At 43.7% G+C, this 22,306-nt stretch overlaps 1 protein-coding gene across 2 annotated transcripts in view; it reads left to right on the top strand.

Moving 5' to 3' along the window:
- The window catches only part of sos2 (son of sevenless homolog 2), a 55,868-nt gene extending 34,889 nt beyond the window's left edge, over nucleotides 1–20,979 (top strand). The window contains exons 8-23 of one of the 2 annotated variants that reach the window (XM_080751396.1): nucleotides 4,812–4,910; nucleotides 5,681–5,808; nucleotides 6,458–7,113; nucleotides 7,626–7,707; nucleotides 8,069–8,191; nucleotides 8,508–8,620; nucleotides 8,806–9,028; nucleotides 9,584–9,703; nucleotides 10,147–10,309; nucleotides 12,080–12,197; nucleotides 12,785–12,957; nucleotides 13,209–13,325; nucleotides 14,213–14,477; nucleotides 15,327–15,368; nucleotides 15,623–15,726; nucleotides 16,372–20,979. In XM_080751396.1, coding sequence (XP_080607522.1) covers nucleotides 4,812–4,910; nucleotides 5,681–5,808; nucleotides 6,458–7,113; nucleotides 7,626–7,707; nucleotides 8,069–8,191; nucleotides 8,508–8,620; nucleotides 8,806–9,028; nucleotides 9,584–9,703; nucleotides 10,147–10,309; nucleotides 12,080–12,197; nucleotides 12,785–12,957; nucleotides 13,209–13,325; nucleotides 14,213–14,477; nucleotides 15,327–15,368; nucleotides 15,623–15,726; nucleotides 16,372–16,899 — 3,054 coding nt within the window. In that variant the 3' untranslated portion in view covers nucleotides 16,900–20,979. The remainder of the gene's footprint in view (nucleotides 1–4,811; nucleotides 4,911–5,680; nucleotides 5,809–6,457; nucleotides 7,114–7,625; nucleotides 7,708–8,068; nucleotides 8,192–8,507; nucleotides 8,621–8,805; nucleotides 9,029–9,583; nucleotides 9,704–10,146; nucleotides 10,310–12,079; nucleotides 12,198–12,784; nucleotides 12,958–13,208; nucleotides 13,326–14,212; nucleotides 14,478–15,326; nucleotides 15,369–15,622; nucleotides 15,727–16,371) is intronic. The other variant, XM_080751397.1, reaches the window with a different exon arrangement.
- Nucleotides 20,980–22,306: the final 1,327 nt, after the last annotated feature.

Raw genomic sequence — 22,306 nt, forward strand, 5'->3', positions numbered from 1 at the left:
TGTAATTCTATGTTTGTCTCTTAGTCATAAGTCATTGTAATAGTGCCAGTCATTATTTCATGTAACTTTGGGCTTTTTTCTGATTTTTGTATTATCGCTTTTTCGAGCTTGTAGATCTGCTACTTTTGGAGCTTTTGTAAGCAACACACACGCTTGTGTGCACAGTGATTTTTTGTCAACATACGGTCCGTGGCCCCACGGGCGGGCCGTTGACTGTTAACAGTTTTAATATGTGCGCAGCAGCCTGCACCCGGCCGGCGATACTTAAATCTAATTAGCATTCATAGCCTACTTAGATTTGTTAAATGAGCACTCAGATTAGTTGTGCCACCGTGGAATGCCATGTGCTGGTCGCATATTTGACACATAGCTTTTATTTTTTCCTAATATGACTCCTCCTCAATGTCTGTGATCATACTGTACATGCGTGACTTTCCAATTATTGTAAAGACTACATAGTAGGCAAAGGTTTCTGTGATATTCTGAGTAGGCCTATCACATTCTGATAATATTTTTCGTGTGTTAACCCATTCTGAGCCCCAGACATTAACGGATTATAATGTCCAGAGTGCCTCCCTCAGGCCCCATTCACTCCCGTTGTCTTATTTTGAAGGCCAGAAGTCCACAGCGTAAACACTTCCGGTCTGACGTCATCGCGTCCTGCGCCGGAATCGATCATTGTTTACGTGGTGTCATGGCGGCTCGGATGGATGCTTTTCAACATGTGCTTTATAAGCGAGCATCTGCCTCCATCTTCGCTTCTAAAGTGTAGTTTTGAGATAATGGACATTAAAGATGAGATCCCCCGTCCACCTCAATGTTATGGGATGACTATTTTGTGCCCGTGGAGCCGTGATGATGACAAATCAGCGACGGAGATCGGCTCGGGACCTCCGGCCATTGTATCCGGTAATATAACCGCCGTTACAGTAATATATTACTTTTCGCGAGATATCTCGGGAATGGCACTCGAGATACTCGAGTACATTTCGCGAGATATCTCGGGAATGGCACTAAATCGGTTAAAAACCCATTAATTTAGAACTTCGGTTACAGCCTTAATTTCCACCTCAAACTGCATCTCATGCAGCAGGATCAGAATTAAGAGTGGTTTATTTTTCACTCTGTTACAAGCAACAAAATGTTGGTGGGATATGTTACTCCGTGTTAACATAACGATACGATATAATAAGATGATGATAATAATATTAATAATGGATCTACTGAAATAAAAAGGAAAAATAAGGAAAAGGGGGCATTCACACCTGAACCTAGTCCCCTTTAATCGAACCATGGTCTGTGTACTCCATTGGTCCAGTTTGTTTGGAGAGGGGAGAACGTGCGTACTTCGAACCCTGTTGCAGATCAAACAGCCGAACCGTGGTCCTCCTGAAAAGGTTGAGACTGAGTCCGGTTGCAAGTGAACCATTGTCTGATTTGTTACGTGTGAATGTAATCAGACTTACTATTGGACCTAATCTAGGAAGATGTATTGCCAATTTGCCATGCATTATTTGTTGATTCAGGAAAACTGCTATAGACGTAAGGAATATGTGGATGGTTAATGCAAGTATAACCAGCAGTGTTAACTCCGTTTACGTTCACTTTAAACTGCAGCAATTGCCGACACGGGTTGCAGATTAGTAGTAGATTAGTATTTGAATATGTGCATCCAGGTGGGACTATAATTCATTATGGGGCCGTGGGTTCTGCTGGTAGGGGAAACGCTGGCTTTGCAGTTTAATTCCTATAACATTAAATAATTACCTCAATCATCTTCTGTGTATTAACTACACAGAGAACATTGATTAGGCAGCCATCAGGGCTTGCCTTCTGCTTTTAGCTACATCTCGATAAACCTACAGGGGTTTGTGCGCTTAACCCATGCTTTTTGTGTGTGTGTGTGTGTGTGTGTGCGTGTGCGTGTGCGTGCATATCCGTCGCTGTTCATTCCATGTGGTGCTGAAATGTGTGCTTTTGGCTACTTTTTAGTTATGTAGACTGGTTATTACAGGTTTATAGTGGGGGTGTGGCATTCAACTTTTTGTTTAAACTGTCTCAAAAAGTGAAACCAATTAAATCTTACCGGTAAGAATGGCAGATATGATTGTAAATTCTGCACACTGCTCTTGCAAAGCACAACATTTAGTTCCAGCAAGATTAAAACTAATACCCTAATAAACTTGATGCAAGAGCAGTGTGCAGGATCTGAATTTAAAATCATACGAACATATGAGAATTCTCTAGTGTTACAATCATGTGTGTCAATTTGGAGTTAAATTCATCATGTTCTATGAGAATTCTCTAGTGTTACAATCATGTGTGTCAATTTGGAGTTAAATTCATCATGTTCTAGGTGTGTATCAGTCATTGTACTGCAGACTGTGTGTGTGTGTGTGTGTGTGTGTGTGTGTGTGTGTGTGTGTGTGTGTGTGTGTGTGTGTGTGTGAGCTGATCTCCACCAGTCCCAGGGGCACATGCTGTAATGGTTGTCTCTCAGCAGCCCTTCTCTCCCTCCCTCCACTCATTCCCCTATCAAACTGCTCCTATCCCATTTATATAGCAGGAGTGTAATCTTATTTTAGAAGCCTTCCACTTTGTGTTTGGTTTCTTCAGTAGATAAAACTGCAGAAGGAGGTTCCCATCTGCCCTTCTCTTTTTCTGTTTTGGTAACACAACATACACAGTGCATGTTTTTTTTCTAGTGGCTAAAATGCGTTCATATTCCAATGTTTTATCGGAAGTATAGAAATCGTGGTGTATCTGATCGTTTTTTTGTTTGTTTGTTTTTGTTTCTCACTCCATTCCTCATGAATTTCTCCATCTTTCGCTCCCTCTTCCCCCGTTCTCTCGGTCAGATGGATGTGTCTGTCAAGCACTCAGCCACTGCACTCTGCAGCTTTTGGTATTGTGGGTAAATTACATCGCCTTTTAAAAATAGAACAGACAGCCACACTGCGGGCCATTTTTCTCCTGGAGAGAGTGGTGGGGGTAGGGGCCGATGGAGGTTCAGGGTGTGTGTTTGTGTGTGTGTGTATGTATGTATGTGTGTGGGGGGGGGGGGGGGGGGGGGTCTGGCCCGAGGCGTGTCTCATGTTGAAAATAAGCCGTAAATGAAGACATCAAAAAAAAAGAACAACTTGGTCCCAGTCAGTCCTGTACCTCTGTGAAATGGGTACATGTTGTTCTTGTAGCTCGTATGGCAAACGGAATTGTTTGTCTGTGTTTCAACTATGTGCACTAGTCTTATTATGAATGACAAGACTTATTGTTTGGTGTTATATGTTGCTCATATATACATTTGAAATATACAGTTGTCATTTTATCTCATTGTCTGGACTTGTGGGTATTGCTGCTGTAATATCCATGTTTAGCATCCATTTAGCACAATTCCAGAAACATAATGCATGGTACGATAAGATCATTGCCAAAACCTGAAGCGCAATAGCACATTGGACAACTCAGCTTAGATAACTCAGATGTGCAGAAGCTGATGTGTATTGACAGCGTAATTGAAAAATATACAATGTAGTTGTGAACCTGTACAGTATATAGGGACATGATAATGTCAACATGGCCCATTGTTCCACTGGTGTCCCTCAGTGTGTCGCTGGTTGCTAACATGCTCACAGTATAGCTCCCCTGCTCTCTTCTCTCCTCTCCTTGCCTCTCCTTTTATATCCTTATCCTTTTCCTCTCTCCCCTGTCCTCCCCGTTGATGTCTTCCCTCTCTACCTACTCTCCCGTTTTCTCCCCTGTCCTTTCTGCCCCTGTCTTTTTCTCTCCTCTTCTCCCCTCCCCTATCTCCTCCTCCTCTCCTCTCCATCTTTCTCCTCTCCATACACAGACAGTGTGGGTGCTCCTGTGGAGTCTGAGTACTAGAGTATTGATTCAGACTCGTCTATCAGGGGACCAGGGGGTTTAAATGGATTCTATGACAACCCCCTCTCCAGTTACCCTCCAGCCCTGCTCGGTCAACCACTCCTCCCTTCTCCCCATCGCTCTCTCCCTCCCTCCCTTCCCTCCCTCACTGCTTCCAGTGTTGATTTCGGCGACTGAAACTATGACGAAAAATGTTTGTCGACTGCGTTTTTTTCACTGACAAAAACGAAATAATAACTAAATAAAGACTAAGCTGTGATGACTAAAACTAAGACTAAATATATTTACAATTTCGTCAACAAAATAAAAACTAGACTAAAACGTTAGGGTGGGACTAGTGGAGAAGAGAGTCATTTTATGTTTGGTTGCTCTCAGGTGTTGCATGCTGAAAATAGCAGATCTACAAGCTCACAACGCGCCGCAGTGCGACGCGTTGTGAGCTTGTAGATCGGCTATTTTCAGCATTCAACCAAGTGTAAAATCAGCCATTACGATGTCATCAAGGCCCGCCAAAATACATTTAAGTTGACTAAATCAACTGTAGATTTAATCGACTAAAATCGTATGATATTTAGTTGACTAAAATTAGACTAAAACTAAAACTTTTCAGGTGACTAAATTGTGACTAAAACTGAAAGACATTTTATTCAAAAGACTATGACTAAAACTAAATCAAAATTTGCTGTCAAAAACAACACTGACTGCTTCTTTCTCACTCGTCCATCCCCTTATGTTGATATTACGGGACCTCGTATATAGACAGTGGCTGGAGTTTGAATGCTGAAACATCCATTTGGCCTTTGATTTGGCTCTTAAACAGTTCTGTCTTGCATACGTTGTGATTTCTTGCATCCTCTTCTTAGAAAGGAAAACCCTTATTTTTGAAATATTGAGTCACTCTGTTTGTCTGTCTCTTTCTGCGTCACCAGTCGGTTGCAGAGGGCTTCAAAGAAGCAGTGCAGTATGTCCTCCCCCAGCTCATGATGGTTCCAGTGTACCACTGCATGCACTACTTTGAACTCCTGCAGGTATGTTGGAACAAAGGCAATTCAAACTGTAAAATCAAGAGGGGTTTGTTTCTCACCCGCTCACACAGGTACAAGTAGTGAAAAGTTGGCCGAACAAACAGTATATCGAGGAGGGAATCATTGTTTACATGATTTTTTTTAAGGGATGTCCGCTGGTTTGGATACAAGTCTCCCTTTTATATCCAACAGATTACTATTGTCCTGTCCTATTTTTATCGTTCGGGTTCCCTAATGAATATGTACAACAAAATGTGTATACATGTTGTGTTTTCATATTGCAACAATGTATGAAACTGATACAATATCTGGCATGTAGAATGTCAGTTAGAGCAGTGGTTCTCAACCTTTTCAGGACGCAACCCCCAAAATAATCATATTTTAACTGGGGACGAGGTGTTGTGAGCATGTAGATCGTCTATTTTCACAATTTCGTCCTATATACAGTATGTATTTGACAATTTGGCCAATGTTTAATTTGTCATTTTAGAGGTATTAAAAAGTCCTTCAATTGTCACTTTAGAAATGTGCAGATAACCTCCATACACTTAAACTTTATGCTGGTTCGTTACTGTTGAGTGAGAAAACAACGTTTTCAAGTTAAGTTAATCAGTGTGGATGAGCTGTTATAAAGTAAACCTCTAAAGTAAAGTCTCTTATTGTCTGGTGTATACTACAATATACAATATTATCTTAATATATCTGCTGTACTCAGAACATCTATATTCAGAATTCCAATGATATATCTGTTGCATTTGTTGCCACTGTTACAGCAACTGCAGGAGCGCAGTTTAGACCAGGATGACAGAGAATGTCTGAAACAGGCCATTACAGCACTGCTCAACCTCCAGTGCAGTGTGGAACGCATCTACAGCAAGCACCAACCTCGCCGCAAGCCCGGGTAAGACTGTTATGTTGTTATGCACCTCTGTGGTGCATACATTCTTGAACGTTTATGCATTATTAACTGGGAGGGGGGAGAAAAAGTTGTAATATTGACTTTCTAAAGTCTTGACGTTTCTAAATGGCAACAAGTTACAGATTCTCAGTTTGTGACAGTCTGTCATGCTGCACAACTTCAACTGCGCAACTCGTATGACATATACAATCTTACCATAATAAATCTCTTAAACCCTATACTTTGTTGACCGGGGTCGGGCCCCCTACTCTTTTTATATCCAAGGGATAGAAATGGTGGCATATGTGATCCACTTTTTTCCCTTAATTCCTCATTAATTTCTCCATCTTTTCCTCCATCTACACCAAATCTCTTCATTGAATGTTGGCCAAATGACATGGCTAATATAGGGATGGTAGGGTTTATGTGGTTATTTGTTCAAGAAATGCCAATGTTGGCCAAATCCCAATGTTGGCCAAATGACATGGCCAATATAGGGATGCTAGGGTTTATGTGGTTATTTGTTCAAGAAATGCCCCAACCCCTTTCAAGCTGTGAAAAATGTATGCACTAAAAGTTGTATCCACATTGTAAAATGATTCATGTTGCAATACTGAGAAGGAGAATGTTCATTCTCTTGCCCTTTGTACAGTGAGCCGATGTATCGGCCGTACAGCCGGCAAGTGCGCAGCAAGCAGCTGGCCATCAAGCGCATGAACGAGATCCAGAAGAGCATAGACGGCTGGGAGGGTAAGGACATCGGCCAGTGCTGCAGCGAGTACATCCTGGAGGGTCCACTGCTGCGCGCCGGCGCCAAGCACGAGCGCCACAACTTCCTGTTCGATGGCCTGATGATCAGCTGCAAGGCCAACCAGAGCTCCAGGCTGCCGGGCGCAGGCAGCGGGGCCGAGTACCGCCTCAAGGAGAAGTTCGTCCTGCGGAAGTCGCGCATCGTGGACCGCGAGGACTCGCCGGAGCTGAAGCACGCCTTCGAACTGGCGGGCAAGGACGAGAACTGTGCGGTGTTCTGTGCCAGGTCGGCGGAGGAAAAGGCGGCGTGGATGGCGGCGCTGGTAACCCTGCAGTACCGATCCACGCTGGACCGCATGCTGGATACGGTGCTGCAGCACGAGGAGCAGGCCCAGCCGCTCAGGCTGCCCTCGCCTGAGGTGTACCGCTTTGCTGTGCAGGACTCTGAGGAAAACATTGTGTTTGAGGACCGGGTGCAGAGCAAGACCGGAATCCCCATCATAAAAGCCGGCACAGTGGTCAAGCTCATAGAGAGACTTACCTACCATATGTATGCTGGTAAGTTACTGAGGAAAGACATGATATGGATTCTTTGAGCTCTTTAAAGTGCGTGTGCCATGATTTATTCCCCCTCTAAAACATGATTATCAACTATTATGATTATACTATACTAAGATTTTTTCCAAAAAGGTGTACAGAAAGAGTTAAAATGATGTTTTTATGTGGCCACACCCCCAGTTCCATAAGTATGCCTGGTTGTCATGGTGGGTGGTGACCCAGCTGAAGTTAGCCACACCCCACAGTGTTGGGTGAATGATAATTAGGGGAGGAGTTGATTGTGTGATGTAATAAGTATGGGGGTCTAATGAAGTACTGTCAACCTCCTAGACACATGAAAACCAGAAAAAGTACAAAACTATGGCACCACCTCTTTAAAGTTTTCTTGGGCAAACCTCTAGCAGGTGTTTCAATCGCCCAGATGCAAAGCAGTTACATTTATGCAAGAAGTGTGTTTATTCTTTCTCTTTTTTTCATTCTTATGACTCACTCATGTATTGTTATGATTGTAGATCCCAACTTTGTACGCACGTTTCTGACCACATACCGGTCCTTCTGCAAACCGCAGGAGCTTCTCAGCCTGCTAATAGACAGGTATGGTATTACCAGGGGAGTCGTCCATTCCCCCCAAATGTGCTTTTTATGACACAATCCAAATGTGAAAGTACTTGTCCTAAGATGTATGTCAACATTCAGACATGTTTCAACAGTGTGACAAAGCCAGAATCTCTTAATAATGGGGGTGCTTGGTGGTGGCATAGCCATTCATAGCTTTGAGTCACGAGGACCAAAGTTTGAATCCAGCTCCCGTCATGTTTTGCATTTAGTTTCCCATCTCTCTCTACTTTTCTTGTCTCACTACTGTCACAAGGCCCCCATCCCAAAAAAGGCACATATTTCAAAAAGCCCTCAGAAAATAAATGAAAAGCCTTATTTGCCTGATTGCTTTCCCCAGGATTGAGATCCCAGAACCGGAGCCAACAGAGGCGGACAGACAAGCTCTGTGGAATGGTGATCAGCCAATGGCAGCAGAGCTCCAGAGATTCCGTAAGGAGTATGTACAACCAGTCCAGCTCAGGTAAGACCACTGCCCTGCCTGCCCTTAGACTGAACAGAAAACACATCCCACTAATGGTACAGTGTTGATGGAAATTCTTTGCTAGTACTTGAAACAACATAGTTTGGAGTAACTCCAGTGCACGCATGTTTATACCCCTATGCTGTATATTTACTAAATATGCATTTAGCTTCTGTTCTCTGTTGATAGTTTTCTTTGTTGTTTTCTGCTACTTACTCAAAACTATCTAAAGATTGTTTGGACTAATTGTCGTGCATGCATTTATTTCGTATGTTTATTAAACTACTGCATATATTTATCCATCTTCCCATCGCAGAGTACTCAATGTTTTCCGGCAGTGGGTTGAACATCATTTCTATGACTTTGAGAATGACCCAGAACTGAGGAGTAAATTAGAGGAGTACATCACCAGCAAAATTCAACTTCGAGGTCTGTTCTAGATACTAGCGTTTCCATCCTCTGCTTATATTACATACATGCATACTGTACATACATACATAACTGTACATGATTGCAATCCTCTTCATTGACCAGGAAGGTCTTATGTGGCGTTGTGAGTCATACATAGTTGTATTGTGAATCTAACATGTTTCTCTACATCTTACCTTGACCAGGCAAGAGTATGAGAAAGTGGGTGGAGTCTATCAATAAAATAATCAAAAGGAAGCTGCAGACTCAGTCCAACGGTGTAAGTCACAACATCACCTTCGAGAGCCCGCCCCCTCCCATAGAGTGGCACATCAGCAGGGCGGGGCAAGTGGACACCTTCGACCTCATGACCCTTCACCCCATAGAGATTGCCCGCCAGCTGACCTTGCTAGAGTCTGAGCTGTACAGGTCAGTTGATGTCAAATGTCCTCGTTTATGAATCTACCTTTTTAATGTCGAATGAATCCATCTTGTGTTGTAAATCGTCGTTGTCGGGTGGAAACCTCGTATCTCCAAGTTTCAAATTTGTATGTTCTTGTATGTATGGCCCTGCTTCATCGTACAAGGCCGTCGCACAAAAGTAGTGAAAACTGCAGATCTACAAGCACACAACGCCTCGCGGTGCGAGGCGTTGTGTGCTTGTAGATCGGCTGTTTTCACTAGTTTAAATCATTTTTAAAATGAAAAATGCAAAACGAACGGTTTTGGACATACAAGGTTTTCACCCGACAACGACGAAATACTGCTCCCGAGGCATTCACCCATGCTTCAGGAGCAGTTCAGAGTTCAAGGAAACTCCAGCAACCCTCAGTTGTGGAGAAAGCCCATGCGATCTATAGTGCTGATGTTTCAGAACTACAGCAAATGGTTTTACATAGCATTATCCATCTAGCAAAAAAAATACTTTTCCATTTGCAATGGGAGTATCATTAAAAGGCATTGATGATACTGCTTCATCCACAGAGCCGTCAGGCCGTCTGAGCTGGTGGGAAGCGTCTGGACTAAAGAGGACAAAGAGAAGAACTCTCCTAACTTGCTCCGTATGATCCGGCACACGACCAACCTCACACTGTGGTTTGAGAAGTACGTATCCAACATCCTCAGACAGCTTTGTTCACCAAATGTCCTATTAGAGCATCTGATGAACCCATTTAGACTGGGAACGCATTATTACGCATTATTTTGTGCTTTAACCATTGAAAAATAGCAGATTAGAGAGTCTGAATAATTCAAATCCTTCTAAGGATTTTTTAAAAACCTGTTTCTATGTCAGTGGTGCTCAAACTCAAAATTTGAGTTACAAATGATCGCTTAAAAATGTAATATATTCAAAGATTTGCACACATTTCACGACTTTTCAAAAATAGCAGATCTACAAGCTTGCAATGCGGCGCTGTGAGCTTGTAGATCTGCTATTTTTCAATAGTTAAAGTATAAAATGATGAAGGCCCCTCTACCTTGGGCCCTAGTAACTCAGTCCCACTTTCCCCCCCATTGTGACGCCCCTGTGTGTGTGCATTATGCAGGTGCATCGTAGAAGCAGAGAACGTGGATGAGAGGGTGGCAGTGTTCACTCGGGTCATCGAGATCCTGCAGGTGTTCCAGGAGCTCAACAACTTCAACGGGGTCCTAGAGGTGGTCAGCGCCATCAACTCGGTCCCTGTATACCGCCTGGATCACACCTTCGAGGTCAGTGCCCTGATGGGGTTAAACTGTTTGTATGCTAATAATAAACTGTGCGTGTAACCATATAACCATAAAAATGTAATAAAAGCCATCAAAGGTAAACAATGAAAGTTGGGAAACAATGGGGGAAATTGTTCAGTGTCTCTAAAATACAGTAACGGTTGTCATTTTGTTGAGCAAGGACATACTTTCCCACAGTATCATTGTATGATACCTTGTTTTAATTTTGTGCTTTCATTTAATTGCGTGTGTGGGAATATGGGGGAACACATATAAAACCAACACCAATCCTATCTTCTATGCTACAAAAAAAGCCATAAGAACTGTAAATACATCAGACTACCTAGGACCAACTAATCCACTTTTTATCAATAAACAAACTCTAAAATTAGAGGATTTAGTTGACCTAAATCACGTGTAAAGCCCATCATAAAACTACCACCCTGCATGCAGAAGCTGTTCAAAGCTCGAGAGACCAGGTACCAACTCGGGGGGAACACAAAAGGTAGATGCGTACTGTATCTGTAAGAGGGAAGTCTATGGAATAGCTTGGATAAAGCTGTGCACATCAATCACTAAATAAAAATCACACTTGTGTGAACTGAGTGTGTGTGTGTGTGTGTGTGTGTGTGTGTGTGTGTGTGTGTGTGTGTGTGTGTGTGTGTGTGTGTGTGTGTGTGTGTGTGTGTGTGTGTGTGTGTGTGTGTGTGCGCAACAGCGCCCCTCCCTTAACATGTGTGGTCAGAAAAGGTTACTGCAGGCTACAGACAGACAGACAAGGAGACAGACAGACCCACACACACGGCCACGTATAGGAGCGTTGTGACCACCGCTCAAAAAGAAATGTTCAAAACCAAGATAATAATAAATACAAATACAATATATTATAATTAGATCCGTATCCTAATCATAAATTAATAGACTAATATCTGTAAATATATATCAATGCATTTATTATAAATAAGTAATAAATGTATTAAAAAAACTGAAATATAGTGGTTGTGAGACTGAGTCCTATCGTTACTGTATACGTACTGTATATGTATCCACGAGTTTCCAACGCCCCATAGTGCATTGCGCAGACGCTGTACCGAGCTGCCGGTGTCGTGATTTACAAGCTCACAATGGGTTGCATCTGCGACGCGACGTGAGCTTGTATGTCTGCTGTTTAACCGGAAGTGTGGTCCAAACAGGTCCAAATAATCTCCAGTAAACTCCCGTAGAAACAGGTGGATATAATGTATAAATATGTGTATACTCTATGTACATGCGTTTATTATGTACTATTATGTTTGGTATACCTACCAAGTGGTGTCGTTTTGTGGCAATACTTACTTACCATATTGCCACATGACACAGCGCCAAACCAGATTGACACTTAATCTTTTAGTTTTGTTCCTCTTTTCTTTTCTTGGATTAGCAAATGTATGCATCAAATTGTTCTTCAGTTTTGTCAAATCAATTATCTTGATATTTGATGTTTCTATTTAATTGGGCTAGGCATTAAAAGCTTCGGCTTCTGACTATACCATTTCGGACTAGTGTTTACTGATTACTGTATGTATTGCACTACTAATACTGGCTGTCTAATGGGACCGAAATAAACTAACTAAACTAACTAAAATTGCTTTGAGTTGGCATTGGTACTATATGTTTATCTGTGTATACTTTTGGAACCAGATCCCTGAATTCTATGTAAATTATTGGAACAACCAAACTGGTTTTAAAAGGTCTGTCTAAGCATGGTTGTTCTTGTCCTTGACACACATACAGGGGGTCCCTGAAAGGAAGAAGAAGATCCTGGAGGAGGCCGTTGAACTCAGCCAGGACCATTTTAAGAAGTACCTGGCCAAACTTAAGTCAATAAACCCACCCTGTGTGCCTTTCTTTGGTAAGTGGCTGATTTGAAGGCTGATACACCATGAATGATGTCTCTATTGGCCTTTCTCTGTGTGAGCTATGGCCTTGTCTTTACTGTAGAAGAAAAACACTGATCTAAATCAAGGGTTCCCAAACCTTTCAGGCCTCGACCCCCAAAACAGCCATAATTGAACTGGGGTGAGGACCCCCCCCCCCCCACCCTGTCAAGCACTTGGAATTGTAGGCATTTCATTTAGTTTGACTCGATTCCACAACAAATATTGTGAAAATAGCTGAACTCACAACGCCACACTCTCTTAGGGGTTGTGAGCTTGTAGATCGGCTATTTTCACAATGTTTGCATATTTCTTTCGTAATATTTGACAATTTAGCCAATTTAGTATTAAAAGGGTTTTAAAATGTAATGTGATGGCCTGACTTAGATTGAACCTGCCAGACAAACCCCTATGCTGCTCCTGTGGTATCTCCTTCTGTTACTGGCTGTCATTTAGTTTGAAAGATAAAGAGAAAATCGAAATGTAAATAAAACAAATAAATAAAAAATAATTAAAGAAATCTTAATCTATATTGGACTTATCTCCTCTTCATCCTCCTCAGGTATCTACTTAACTAACATCCTGAAGACCGAGGAGGGGAACCCGGACTTCCTCAAACGCCACGGCAAGGAGCTGATTAACTTCAGCAAGCGGCGGAAAGTGGCTGAGATCACAGGGGAGATCCAGCAGTATCAGAACCAGCCATACTGCCTGAAGGTGGAGCACGATATCAAGGTACCACCTTGTCCTCTCATCTGTGTGTGTTTGGGAATTATCGTTTGTTAAACGTGTCTTAAGTCATCAATGTCAGTGAATGTGTTAACATTTAGTTTGTTTTTTTTTATTTTAGGGAAACTTTTGTGTATTTATTTTGCCCAAATCTATACATAGATGCATGTAACCAAGTATGTCAAGCTCTTTAGATTGTGATTATTAACCTTAGATTCTTGTTGTGTGTCTTTCTCTGTGTTCTTTTCTCCACACAGAGGTTCTTTGAGAACCTGAACCCCATGGGAAACATGAGTGAGAAGGAGTTCTCCGACTATCTGTTCAATAAGTCTCAGGACATTGAGCCACGGAACTGCCGACAACCTCCCAGATTTGTAAGCAGATTTGTAGTAAAAATTGTAGCTGTCATTGTTTCAGTAGGGGTCAACGGTAGTAATTGTAGGGGTCAGTAGACTAGGCCAGTGGGTCTGGGGTCTGTGCGTTAACCTGACTCCACCAGATGGTGGCGTATTCAAAAGTTCACAATATAGCCTCCATCTGGAATTGTTTGGAGCTGACAACGACCCGCGCCCGGTTTGAACCAATCAGCGGCAGCTACAGGCGGGATCTTTGTAATACCAGCCGTGACTGTGACACGATCGAGAATCGACTGTTGCACTGTAGTTCTTTCACTATTCATCATGGCCACTACCACGAACAAGTCGGTGCTGCTACTCTGTGACTGCACCAGAGAGAGAGATGCATCTTGCATGGTTTTTAGAGCGAGACGCATGGGGGGTTGGGGTGCCAGGGACTCAAGCCTCCCATGAAAAACAGGCACACGTTTAGTGTTTATTTTACTTTAATGCTGGTGCAGCTACTATGATTGGTTGGAGTTAGCACGCCCAGACACTGATAGACGGACGGTCCCATCTAATCACCTGCCAAGTAGCTTGAAAAAAGGAACGACCTTCTACAGCGGTTGTGCTTGAGAGATCCCAAATGAAAGCTGTATTGTGAACTCATTACCGCCACACATTTGAGAGAGTCAGGTTAGGGGGAAGTTCCAGTGTTCAACTTTTGTCAGATATAAGAACGGGGGCTTCAAGGAAGAAAGGCTGGGAACCACTGAGCAGGATCATTTGGGACTAACAGCAGAATCATATGAAGCTTTAAGTTGCAATAACTGTAACTATTGTCTTGGGAGTCTTGAACCTGACCTGTTGGAACACTCAGTAGCTGTGTCTGAACCCACTATTTATCTCCCCTCCTATGCCAACAGCCCAGGAAGACCCAGTACACGCTCAAGTCCCCGGGGATCCGGCCTGTGCGCACGTCTACCTCTGGCACCCTCAAGGGCCACCCGGTCCCACTAGAACGGGAGCCCCCCCACAAGATCACCTTCCGCAGCATTCAAGAGACGGAGCCAGAGACTCCCGCCTCGGCATCCGTGCCCACCTCCCCCAATACCCCCACCCCTCCTCAGTCGGCCTCCTCCGACCTCAGCAGCGTCTTCATGGACCATGACCTCAGCAGCTCCTATGGAGGTGGGTGGGTTGCACTGCCCCGATAGCAAAAATGGGTCTACAAAAATGCTGTATTATTCACTGAAAAAAGGGATTCTAAGGGTGGATTCACACTTCAGTCCAATTGATTCAAACGGTTGCCTGGTCCCCGCTGGCCTGCATTCACATTGGCCAAGATTCTTCCATGCCCAAGTACACTTCATTCAACTGTAATGGTATTCATGTGCCTCCCGGGGGCGTTGTTGACTATGGGGCTTTGGGAGATAATAGATTGTCATGTCACAGAAGAAGAGTCTCTTGTCAGAGTGTAGAGCAAATAATAAAGTTTGTTGTAATAATAACAGAACAACAATACACAACCAAAGCAGTGTGTGCTGACTGTCTTTGAAACATCACAATGTAACGGTGTCTGTCATCGTATAACAGTAACGTCACTGGTGCATCCTTGGTATCTTAGTAGTGACGTTACGGACCAGATGCTTCACCACTTCCTTGTTTATGGAACGATGGCTTCACATTGCAGCGCACTGTTCTCGAGGACGCATGAAACGGACTCGAGACCTCTCGAGACGGTCTCGGGGCCGGCGTTTCTGAGGACGGTACGCAGGCTTCACACTATCAAAACATCTGCCAAGTAGCCACGAGTGCGCACTCAAGACCGCAGTGTGAATCCGCCCTAAGTTTCTGTGGGAAAATCACACATACACAGGGCAGAGGAGTGGGTGTAAAACAGGGGAATATATGTATGTGAACAAATTTGAGATTAGAATTAAACTATTTCAAGGTTGTTGTTTTTACTTGTACAGAAGTCTGAAAAACAAGGAAATGTTGTAATGAAAAGTGTGTAACCCTCCTCTTTGAATGTTGCAGGTAGCAACTCAATATTCGCTCCAGTTCTTCTGCCACCTTCAAGTACGTCGATTTTTGTGTTAAATTCACATTTACGATTGAGATGTGGTTGAAGATATTCCAATTGCAAGGAAACTTATTTCTAACCACTACAGACACAGTACAGATACAGTACTGCAGGTAATGCTGTATCTGAACAGTGTGAAGGCAGGAATTGTTGTCACACGTTTGTGGCATCCTTGATTATTGTCGGTAGGATGTGTTCATAAGATGTGGTGTTTATAAAATGCTGAGAGGTTTATCCTGCTTCTTCATAGAGTTCCAGTCTGTGTCTTGTGGAAGCCTCCATCAGCTGGGAGAAGAGCTGCTCAAGCCACCTCCTCTGCCCCCACGCAGGAAAGATGCCATGTCAGAGGCCAAGGTAAGGATGTTTCCTGAGTTGTCGGCACTCCCAGCACCTGGTTAGATGCTTCAAATTAAAAGTCCACTTCTGTTATCTGAACCGTCCATGAAAAGCTCTGGGATGTTGTACACTAGCTACGGCTTTAACTTCACCTAGTGCTTCTTTATGTATATAGAGTATAAAGTTATGTTACCTTCCATTTCATAAAATTAAGGAGTACGGGTACTCCATCTGCACAATAGTGCAGCATAAGATCTACAAGCTCACAACTTGTCTTTGAACACATAATTGCCGATACTGATGTTATCAAAAGAAAGTCTAATAATGGTCGATTTATCGTCCAAACCGATATATTTCTGGCTCTAGTACACACACAGTTACAGTATATACATTAACCATAATTCCACAACACATATCCCCACTGGCGTGTACCGCATCTGTCTGGCTTAACTGGGCTTGCCTAGTCTTCAAGGGCAATACAGTATGAATTCTTGTGAAGTTGGGTTTCTGGGGAACGGACCGGTCTCTGTTAATCTTTTTCACGTGGATCCTTTTCTTTGGAATTCAGTTGGAAATACAAAACTGAAACTGGTGTGAGTGTGCATTCGAGTCATTGTGTCATCATGTGTGTGTGTGTGTGTGTCTCTCCATGGTGCTTGTTAGTTGAGTTCCAGGTCTGACAGCCCTCCAGCGATCCCTCCTAGACTGCCCCCTCCGCTCCCCAGGATCCAGCCCAGGGCGCCAACCATCTACAACGGCCCCAGCGACGGTCCGATCCCCAGCCCTCCCCCTCCTCCCCCCAGGGACCCTCTCCCCGACACGCCGCCGCCGGTGCCCCAGCGGCCCCCCGAGATCTTCATCAACTACCCCCTGAACATGCAGTCGTCGCCCGTGGGGCGCTTCCACTGGGACTTTGGCAGCTCCCCCAGCTCGCCCAACACGCCGCCCAGCACGCCGTCGCCGCGCGTCCCTCGGCGGAGTTGCCCCCTCAGCGCCAGCCAGAACAGTCTGTGCCCGCTGCCCATGACCATGCCCATGTCTGCGCCCATCATGATGGCACCCCCTGTACCCCCCCGCCACAACTCCAGCCCCCAGCTCCCCAAACTCCCACCAAAGACCTATAAAAGGGAGCTATTGCCGCCGCCACTGCACGGCCTCTCATTGGTTGAAAACACGGACAGCAGCCAGTGAGGTAGCAACTCTTTTCTTTCTTTTTTTAAATGAAAATCACAAACGCCTAGGTGAACTCTTAAATACAAACTTCAAAACCGTGTCCTGCAAACTATGAGCTCACAGAGCGAACACAGCAAACTAGATACATGATCAAAGCTACTGATCGACAAGACAGACTACTCTCCCTCCCTCACTCATTCTCTCACTCATGCCCACCTCATCACTCCGACTCCACCCACTCATCTGTCCGGCCCACTCTCCATCATTGACCAATCACACATGCCTCTCAGGGGATCAGTAGCTCCGCCTTCATTTCAAACCCTCTGTGCCAATGAGAAATCCACACCGGTGTGCCAGCTAACAAAAGGGGAGTGACAAGACACTGTTTCTGCGCGTGCGTGTGTGTCTATGTGCGTGCGTGCGTTCATGCACATACGTGCGTGTGTGCATGCATGCATGCATGTGTGCGCTTGTGCATGCATCTGCATGTGAACTCCCACTTGCAAGTGTGTGTTTGTGTGTGTGTGTGTGCACCTATGTGAGTCACTGTGTCCATGCGTCTCTTGTTGAGAGTGCTCACTGTACCAACCAGTCAGGACAGCGCTGTCACACTTGTAGTTCTCATCCCTCACCCACACAGGACTCTACTTCACGGCCCCCACAGAGGAGCTGGGGTTGGACCCTCCAGGTTAGGACCACATGTCTGGGGGAGTCGAGGACTCGTAGCCTGGCCGTCATGCTGTGATTCTATGGGCATTGACACCACCGTTCATCCCCCTCCCACCGGTCTCCTGCTGTAGCTCTACAGACTTGACTCAGAACTGTTTGAAGAACTCGTCCCTCCGCAGCGATCAAACTAAACACCTGTTGTCTGTTTGTCAGCGGGTTCTTGTATGAGTAGCAGGCACGAGCGGACGTTTATATTGAGTACTTAACAACTCTTTACCGTTGTGTCATTTTTCGTATTAACTGTAAAAAGAAAAAGATAAAAAAGTTAAATGTGGCCAAAGTCTTATTTTATGCAGGGGGATAAGGATAAGGGATATGCTTTTTTTGTTTTGTTTTGTTTAGTTATTTTTTTCTTTTCTTTTTAAGGAGTGACTTTACAAAATAAAAACCTGGAGGCAAAGGAATTTCATTGGCCTGTGCGACACTGAATATGCCCTCCCCCCCGTTCTTTCTCTATTGTGCACTGTGACTGTATTAGAAGTGAGCTAATGATGCAGGGCCCTGTCTGCCTGCCTGCCTGTCTGTCTGTCTGTCCGTTGGCAGATGAGGCCTGTCAGTCATAGCCACACGCTCTACTTCAAAATGTTGCCTTTAAAAAATCCAACAGCAGTGACCTCTGACACCCAACCCCACCCCCAAGGGCCGAGCCCTTTCTCGGCTAAAGGAGGGGGGAAAAAAGGAGATAAGACGCACAGAGTCTGCACTCAATTTTGCACATCAAGCTTGGGCAAAAGTCAGTAGGTTGGATGACTATTAAAAAACAAAAGGAAAAAAAAACATAACTAGCCCTCCCCAGCGATATGCGACGTCGGGGTGGAGGGGAGGGGGGAGCTCTGCCACGATATCAAACTACTCCAACCCAGGAGGAAGACAAAGAGGTGAAGAAGGAAGCAGAGGCTGGCCTGTCAAAGGATCTGACCACGAGTCCAGACCCTGTCAGGGACACAAGTCCTGTTTTTTTTCTTACGGAGGGTTTTCTGTGTTTTCCTCTCAAGCTCTTCAAAAGCCAAGACGATGTCTTAAAACATCCACATCCTTAAAGACGTGCGCTGCTTTTCAACGCTGTGCTCAACTCACCCCGTCCTCATCCCACTACTAGTTGTCTTTTATTGGTATGGAGAGGAACTCAAGCACTGGAAGTCAGCACGCACCCCCCCCCCCCCCCCCCCCCTCCCACATACACACACACACACCAAAGCCTGGGACAAAGGGACTCCTTCCCCTAAGCGGCTGACCCCAAATATCTAAAACATAATAATAATAATTAAAATAAAAACAAAGGATTCACCCACAAAAAAAGAGGAACATTTTAACACAAGTTCTTTTCTATATCTCTCTCTCTCCTGGTCTTTCACACCTCCTCCGCTCAACACACTTTTTTTGTTTTTCATTTGGAAAAGACTGAAATAATACATGCATCATGCTCAGATGTGCCTTTTATTTGGTTTTCTATTTTACAGAATAAGCAAATGGTGTCTAAAATGCTAAAAAACAAACAAAAATAAAGTTGCCTATGTCATGTTCAGAACAAAAGCTATACACTACGAGAATTGTACATTGTTTGTGGATACTGTGTATATATAACATGTATACACTAACTAAAATAATTTGTATAAAGTGACTCCCCTCTCTCCTGTTATATTGTACTCTCATACGCATCTTTTTCAGTCAGACTATTGCCTAACAGTCCAGTGCTGCTACAGTCAGACAATAAAAAACAGGTCACAGTCACTAACTTACTTACAGACAATCCCTGGTTTTAAACACTGGGACTATTAACTGAGGAAAGCCATTTTCTCAATCTACTCTCCCACCTTAGCTGTTTTTTAAAGCAATGAAATTTGAAGAGTTCGTGTCCATTTCGGGGGAGAAAGTAGAAAATGCTACCTGATGTTATTGTAGCCAGGGAAATATTCCTTATCAATAACAAGTATCTTTAAGTGAACAATAACTCTCTATCTCTAATATACAGAGGATGCAATTTGTTGGCATTTTGTCAACCAAGGACTTATGTTAGCTACCATCCTTTTAGAACATAACATTACATAACGTAGGTTGTTTCAGTTTTTTACATTGTGCCACCAATTTCTTTGTAAGAACATTAGTCATCCCCAACCTTACCCCCGAATGGCTGATATTTAGTTTTGGAATGGAGCTCTTCATACACAGTTCAACATACCAAGCACTTACTTAACCACTTAAACCCTAGTCCACCATTGGTCTGTACCAGGGTCCCCGTCCTTTTCCCCTACACCAAATTTCTTCGCCGAAAGTAGCCCATCTACACTCTGCAAATATGGGAAGCTTCTAGGTCTGCTATTATGGCTGAATGTTCACCCCAGATTACGGACACTAGGGTCCATGTGGTTAAACGTGCTTCTCTTTAGTACATCCTACTAATTACCTTTTTTCTATTTTCTCCTTTTGTGGGTTTTTATTTTTTTATAGTTTTATTTTTATTTTTTTCAAAGACTTTCAAACTAATACTCATTAAAGTGGAGATTTGGAAATTGTATTAAGGTTTGCAATTGAGTGTATATATATATGTTATGTTATTTGAGGAGCATAGTGAAGAATTGGACATTTTTCTGAGAAAAAAAAAAGAAAATACACTTTGTGCACTTTAGGCCGTACTGTTGAAGAGCCGCAGTTGATGTAGGTCACGTTTGTAAATGCAATGCATTCTGGCAATGGTCCTATGCTACTGTTAAACTCACTTTCTTCATGGATCGGGGCAATGAACACACACACACACACCGGTATACCACCTCAACCGTACCCCCTGGAGTCCCGCACGTGCAGTGAGACACAAGAAAAACACCTGATAACTCAAGCAGCCGTTCTCAACCGGCTCTGCAATGAGACGCCGAGTTTTCTGTGGGCTGCTGTGAGGTCAGGACTCAATAATGTTGTATAACAGTACTTTTAAAGTTGTCTCATGAGTCCTGCTTTTGGGTCCTGCTCCACAGGTTGAGAAACACTGCTCTCTCTCTCACTCTTACTCTCTCCAGTGTGCGTCTGGTGAAGTCTTTTCTTGGATCACTCTTGCTCCTTCCTGCTCTCCTTAACTCTGAAAATGCCACAAGGGTGTCTGCGTGGGGCTTCTCTCAGTAGCTTCTCCCGAGGTGTGTTTTGTGAAAGCACTGAGGAGTATAGTTGGATGATGCTTTTTGATTGAACTACATATGGGAAAGTGTGTGTGTGTATGGGGGTGAGGGTGATATGACATCAGGTCTTTGCTCACATTCTATCTGGTTCCTTGTTCAATATAGTATCCCCAGTAAATCTTTTAGGTTTTATTTTTTTTGTTTATTTACTTTACTGATTAGTTTTGTTTTTATTTTTAACCCCAGTCCTACAGCATAACACGAGTTTGATTCCCCCTCTGTGGCACTGTAACAGCTTGATCCAGCAGTCGGTTTAGTTGATGGTATGTGGCCTTTTAACTGTGCTTTGTATTAATGGTCTTGATGAGATTAATAAATCACCCAGTCTTATTTTGTACTGAATCACTTCCGTGTGCGTGTGGGTGTGGATGCGAGTGTATACTGTGTTGTCTGGTTATTTCTGTTCCCCTACAAGGTATAGAGGACGCGAGAAAAATAAATATAGTAACAAAATATCGTTATCGTTTCTTGTTTATGATTTCTTTGCAAATGGAATCATACTCAAAGAAAATATATCTCAAAGTCAATACCTCTAAGGCAAGCGCAATCCCTTAATTTCAGATGGATGAAAATGTGAATCTGAGTGCAGTAGTCTTTATTTACTGCCAGTTCTTTTCAATGGCATTCCTCAACATTGGCCTGACCTGGGCATGCAGGATGTCATCTTGTGTGCTGCTTGATCCAGAGGTTTCAGTCCACACTGTTGCATTCCAGATCTGTGTTCATGCTGCATCAGGGACCGCTGTGCCCAGAACAATACTGTGTCCTTAGGGGTTTTGTTTATGAAACTGTTCTTTGACTTATAGGTGTCATTGTGTACAAATGCAGATATCCAGAGCATTTACTGTACTTTATGTCTTGAGTAAGGACACACAGTTATGATGGAGAACAGTAAAGCCCTGATGTCAGTTTTGGATTAAGCACAAAGGTTGCCCCTGTGTCCGTGTATAGGCTGGTGTCTCTCAAACAGTGCTGCACGGTCCCTCGCTGTCCTCACTGTCATCCCATATTCCACCGTTCGCTGTAGGACCTGCATGGCCTCCTGTCTGCTGAGTCAGCCCTGGTCTAAAGGGGGGAAAAGAACACTCAGAAAAAAAGTGCTCTGGTCCGATACAGTATGTACTCTATATATAAACGTGTTGGCACCCGTAGTGTCCTGGTTTGGAAAGCCCTTCCATCTGGCACGCAATTGCCTGAAGCATAATAGTATTTGCATATATTGCTGAATGCAGGTGTGGCAAAACGAACTGCTGAGCCAATGTAGTAAATCGAACATTGATATAACGTCCAAGATTGCCTTTTTACAGTGTAGTGTTTGTGATTACTGGCCTTGTTGCATGCCACAATTTAATGTGGTACGGTTAAAAAATAAAAAGGCCTCTGCTCAAATGTCTTACCTGAAACACGTGTTGAAATTCTGAAAGGCCGGTCTTCCTGGGACAGGAACAGGCATGAAGCTCTGTCTGTTGTCCTTCTCCGGTGCTGTATCAACCTAAGATATCCAATGAATCAGAGGGTGGAATGACAAC

This window comes from Nannobrachium achirus, assembly GCF_963921795.1.
Source record: "Nannobrachium achirus genome assembly, chromosome: 20".
NCBI classification, from domain to species: domain Eukaryota; kingdom Metazoa; phylum Chordata; class Actinopteri; order Myctophiformes; family Myctophidae; genus Nannobrachium; species Nannobrachium achirus.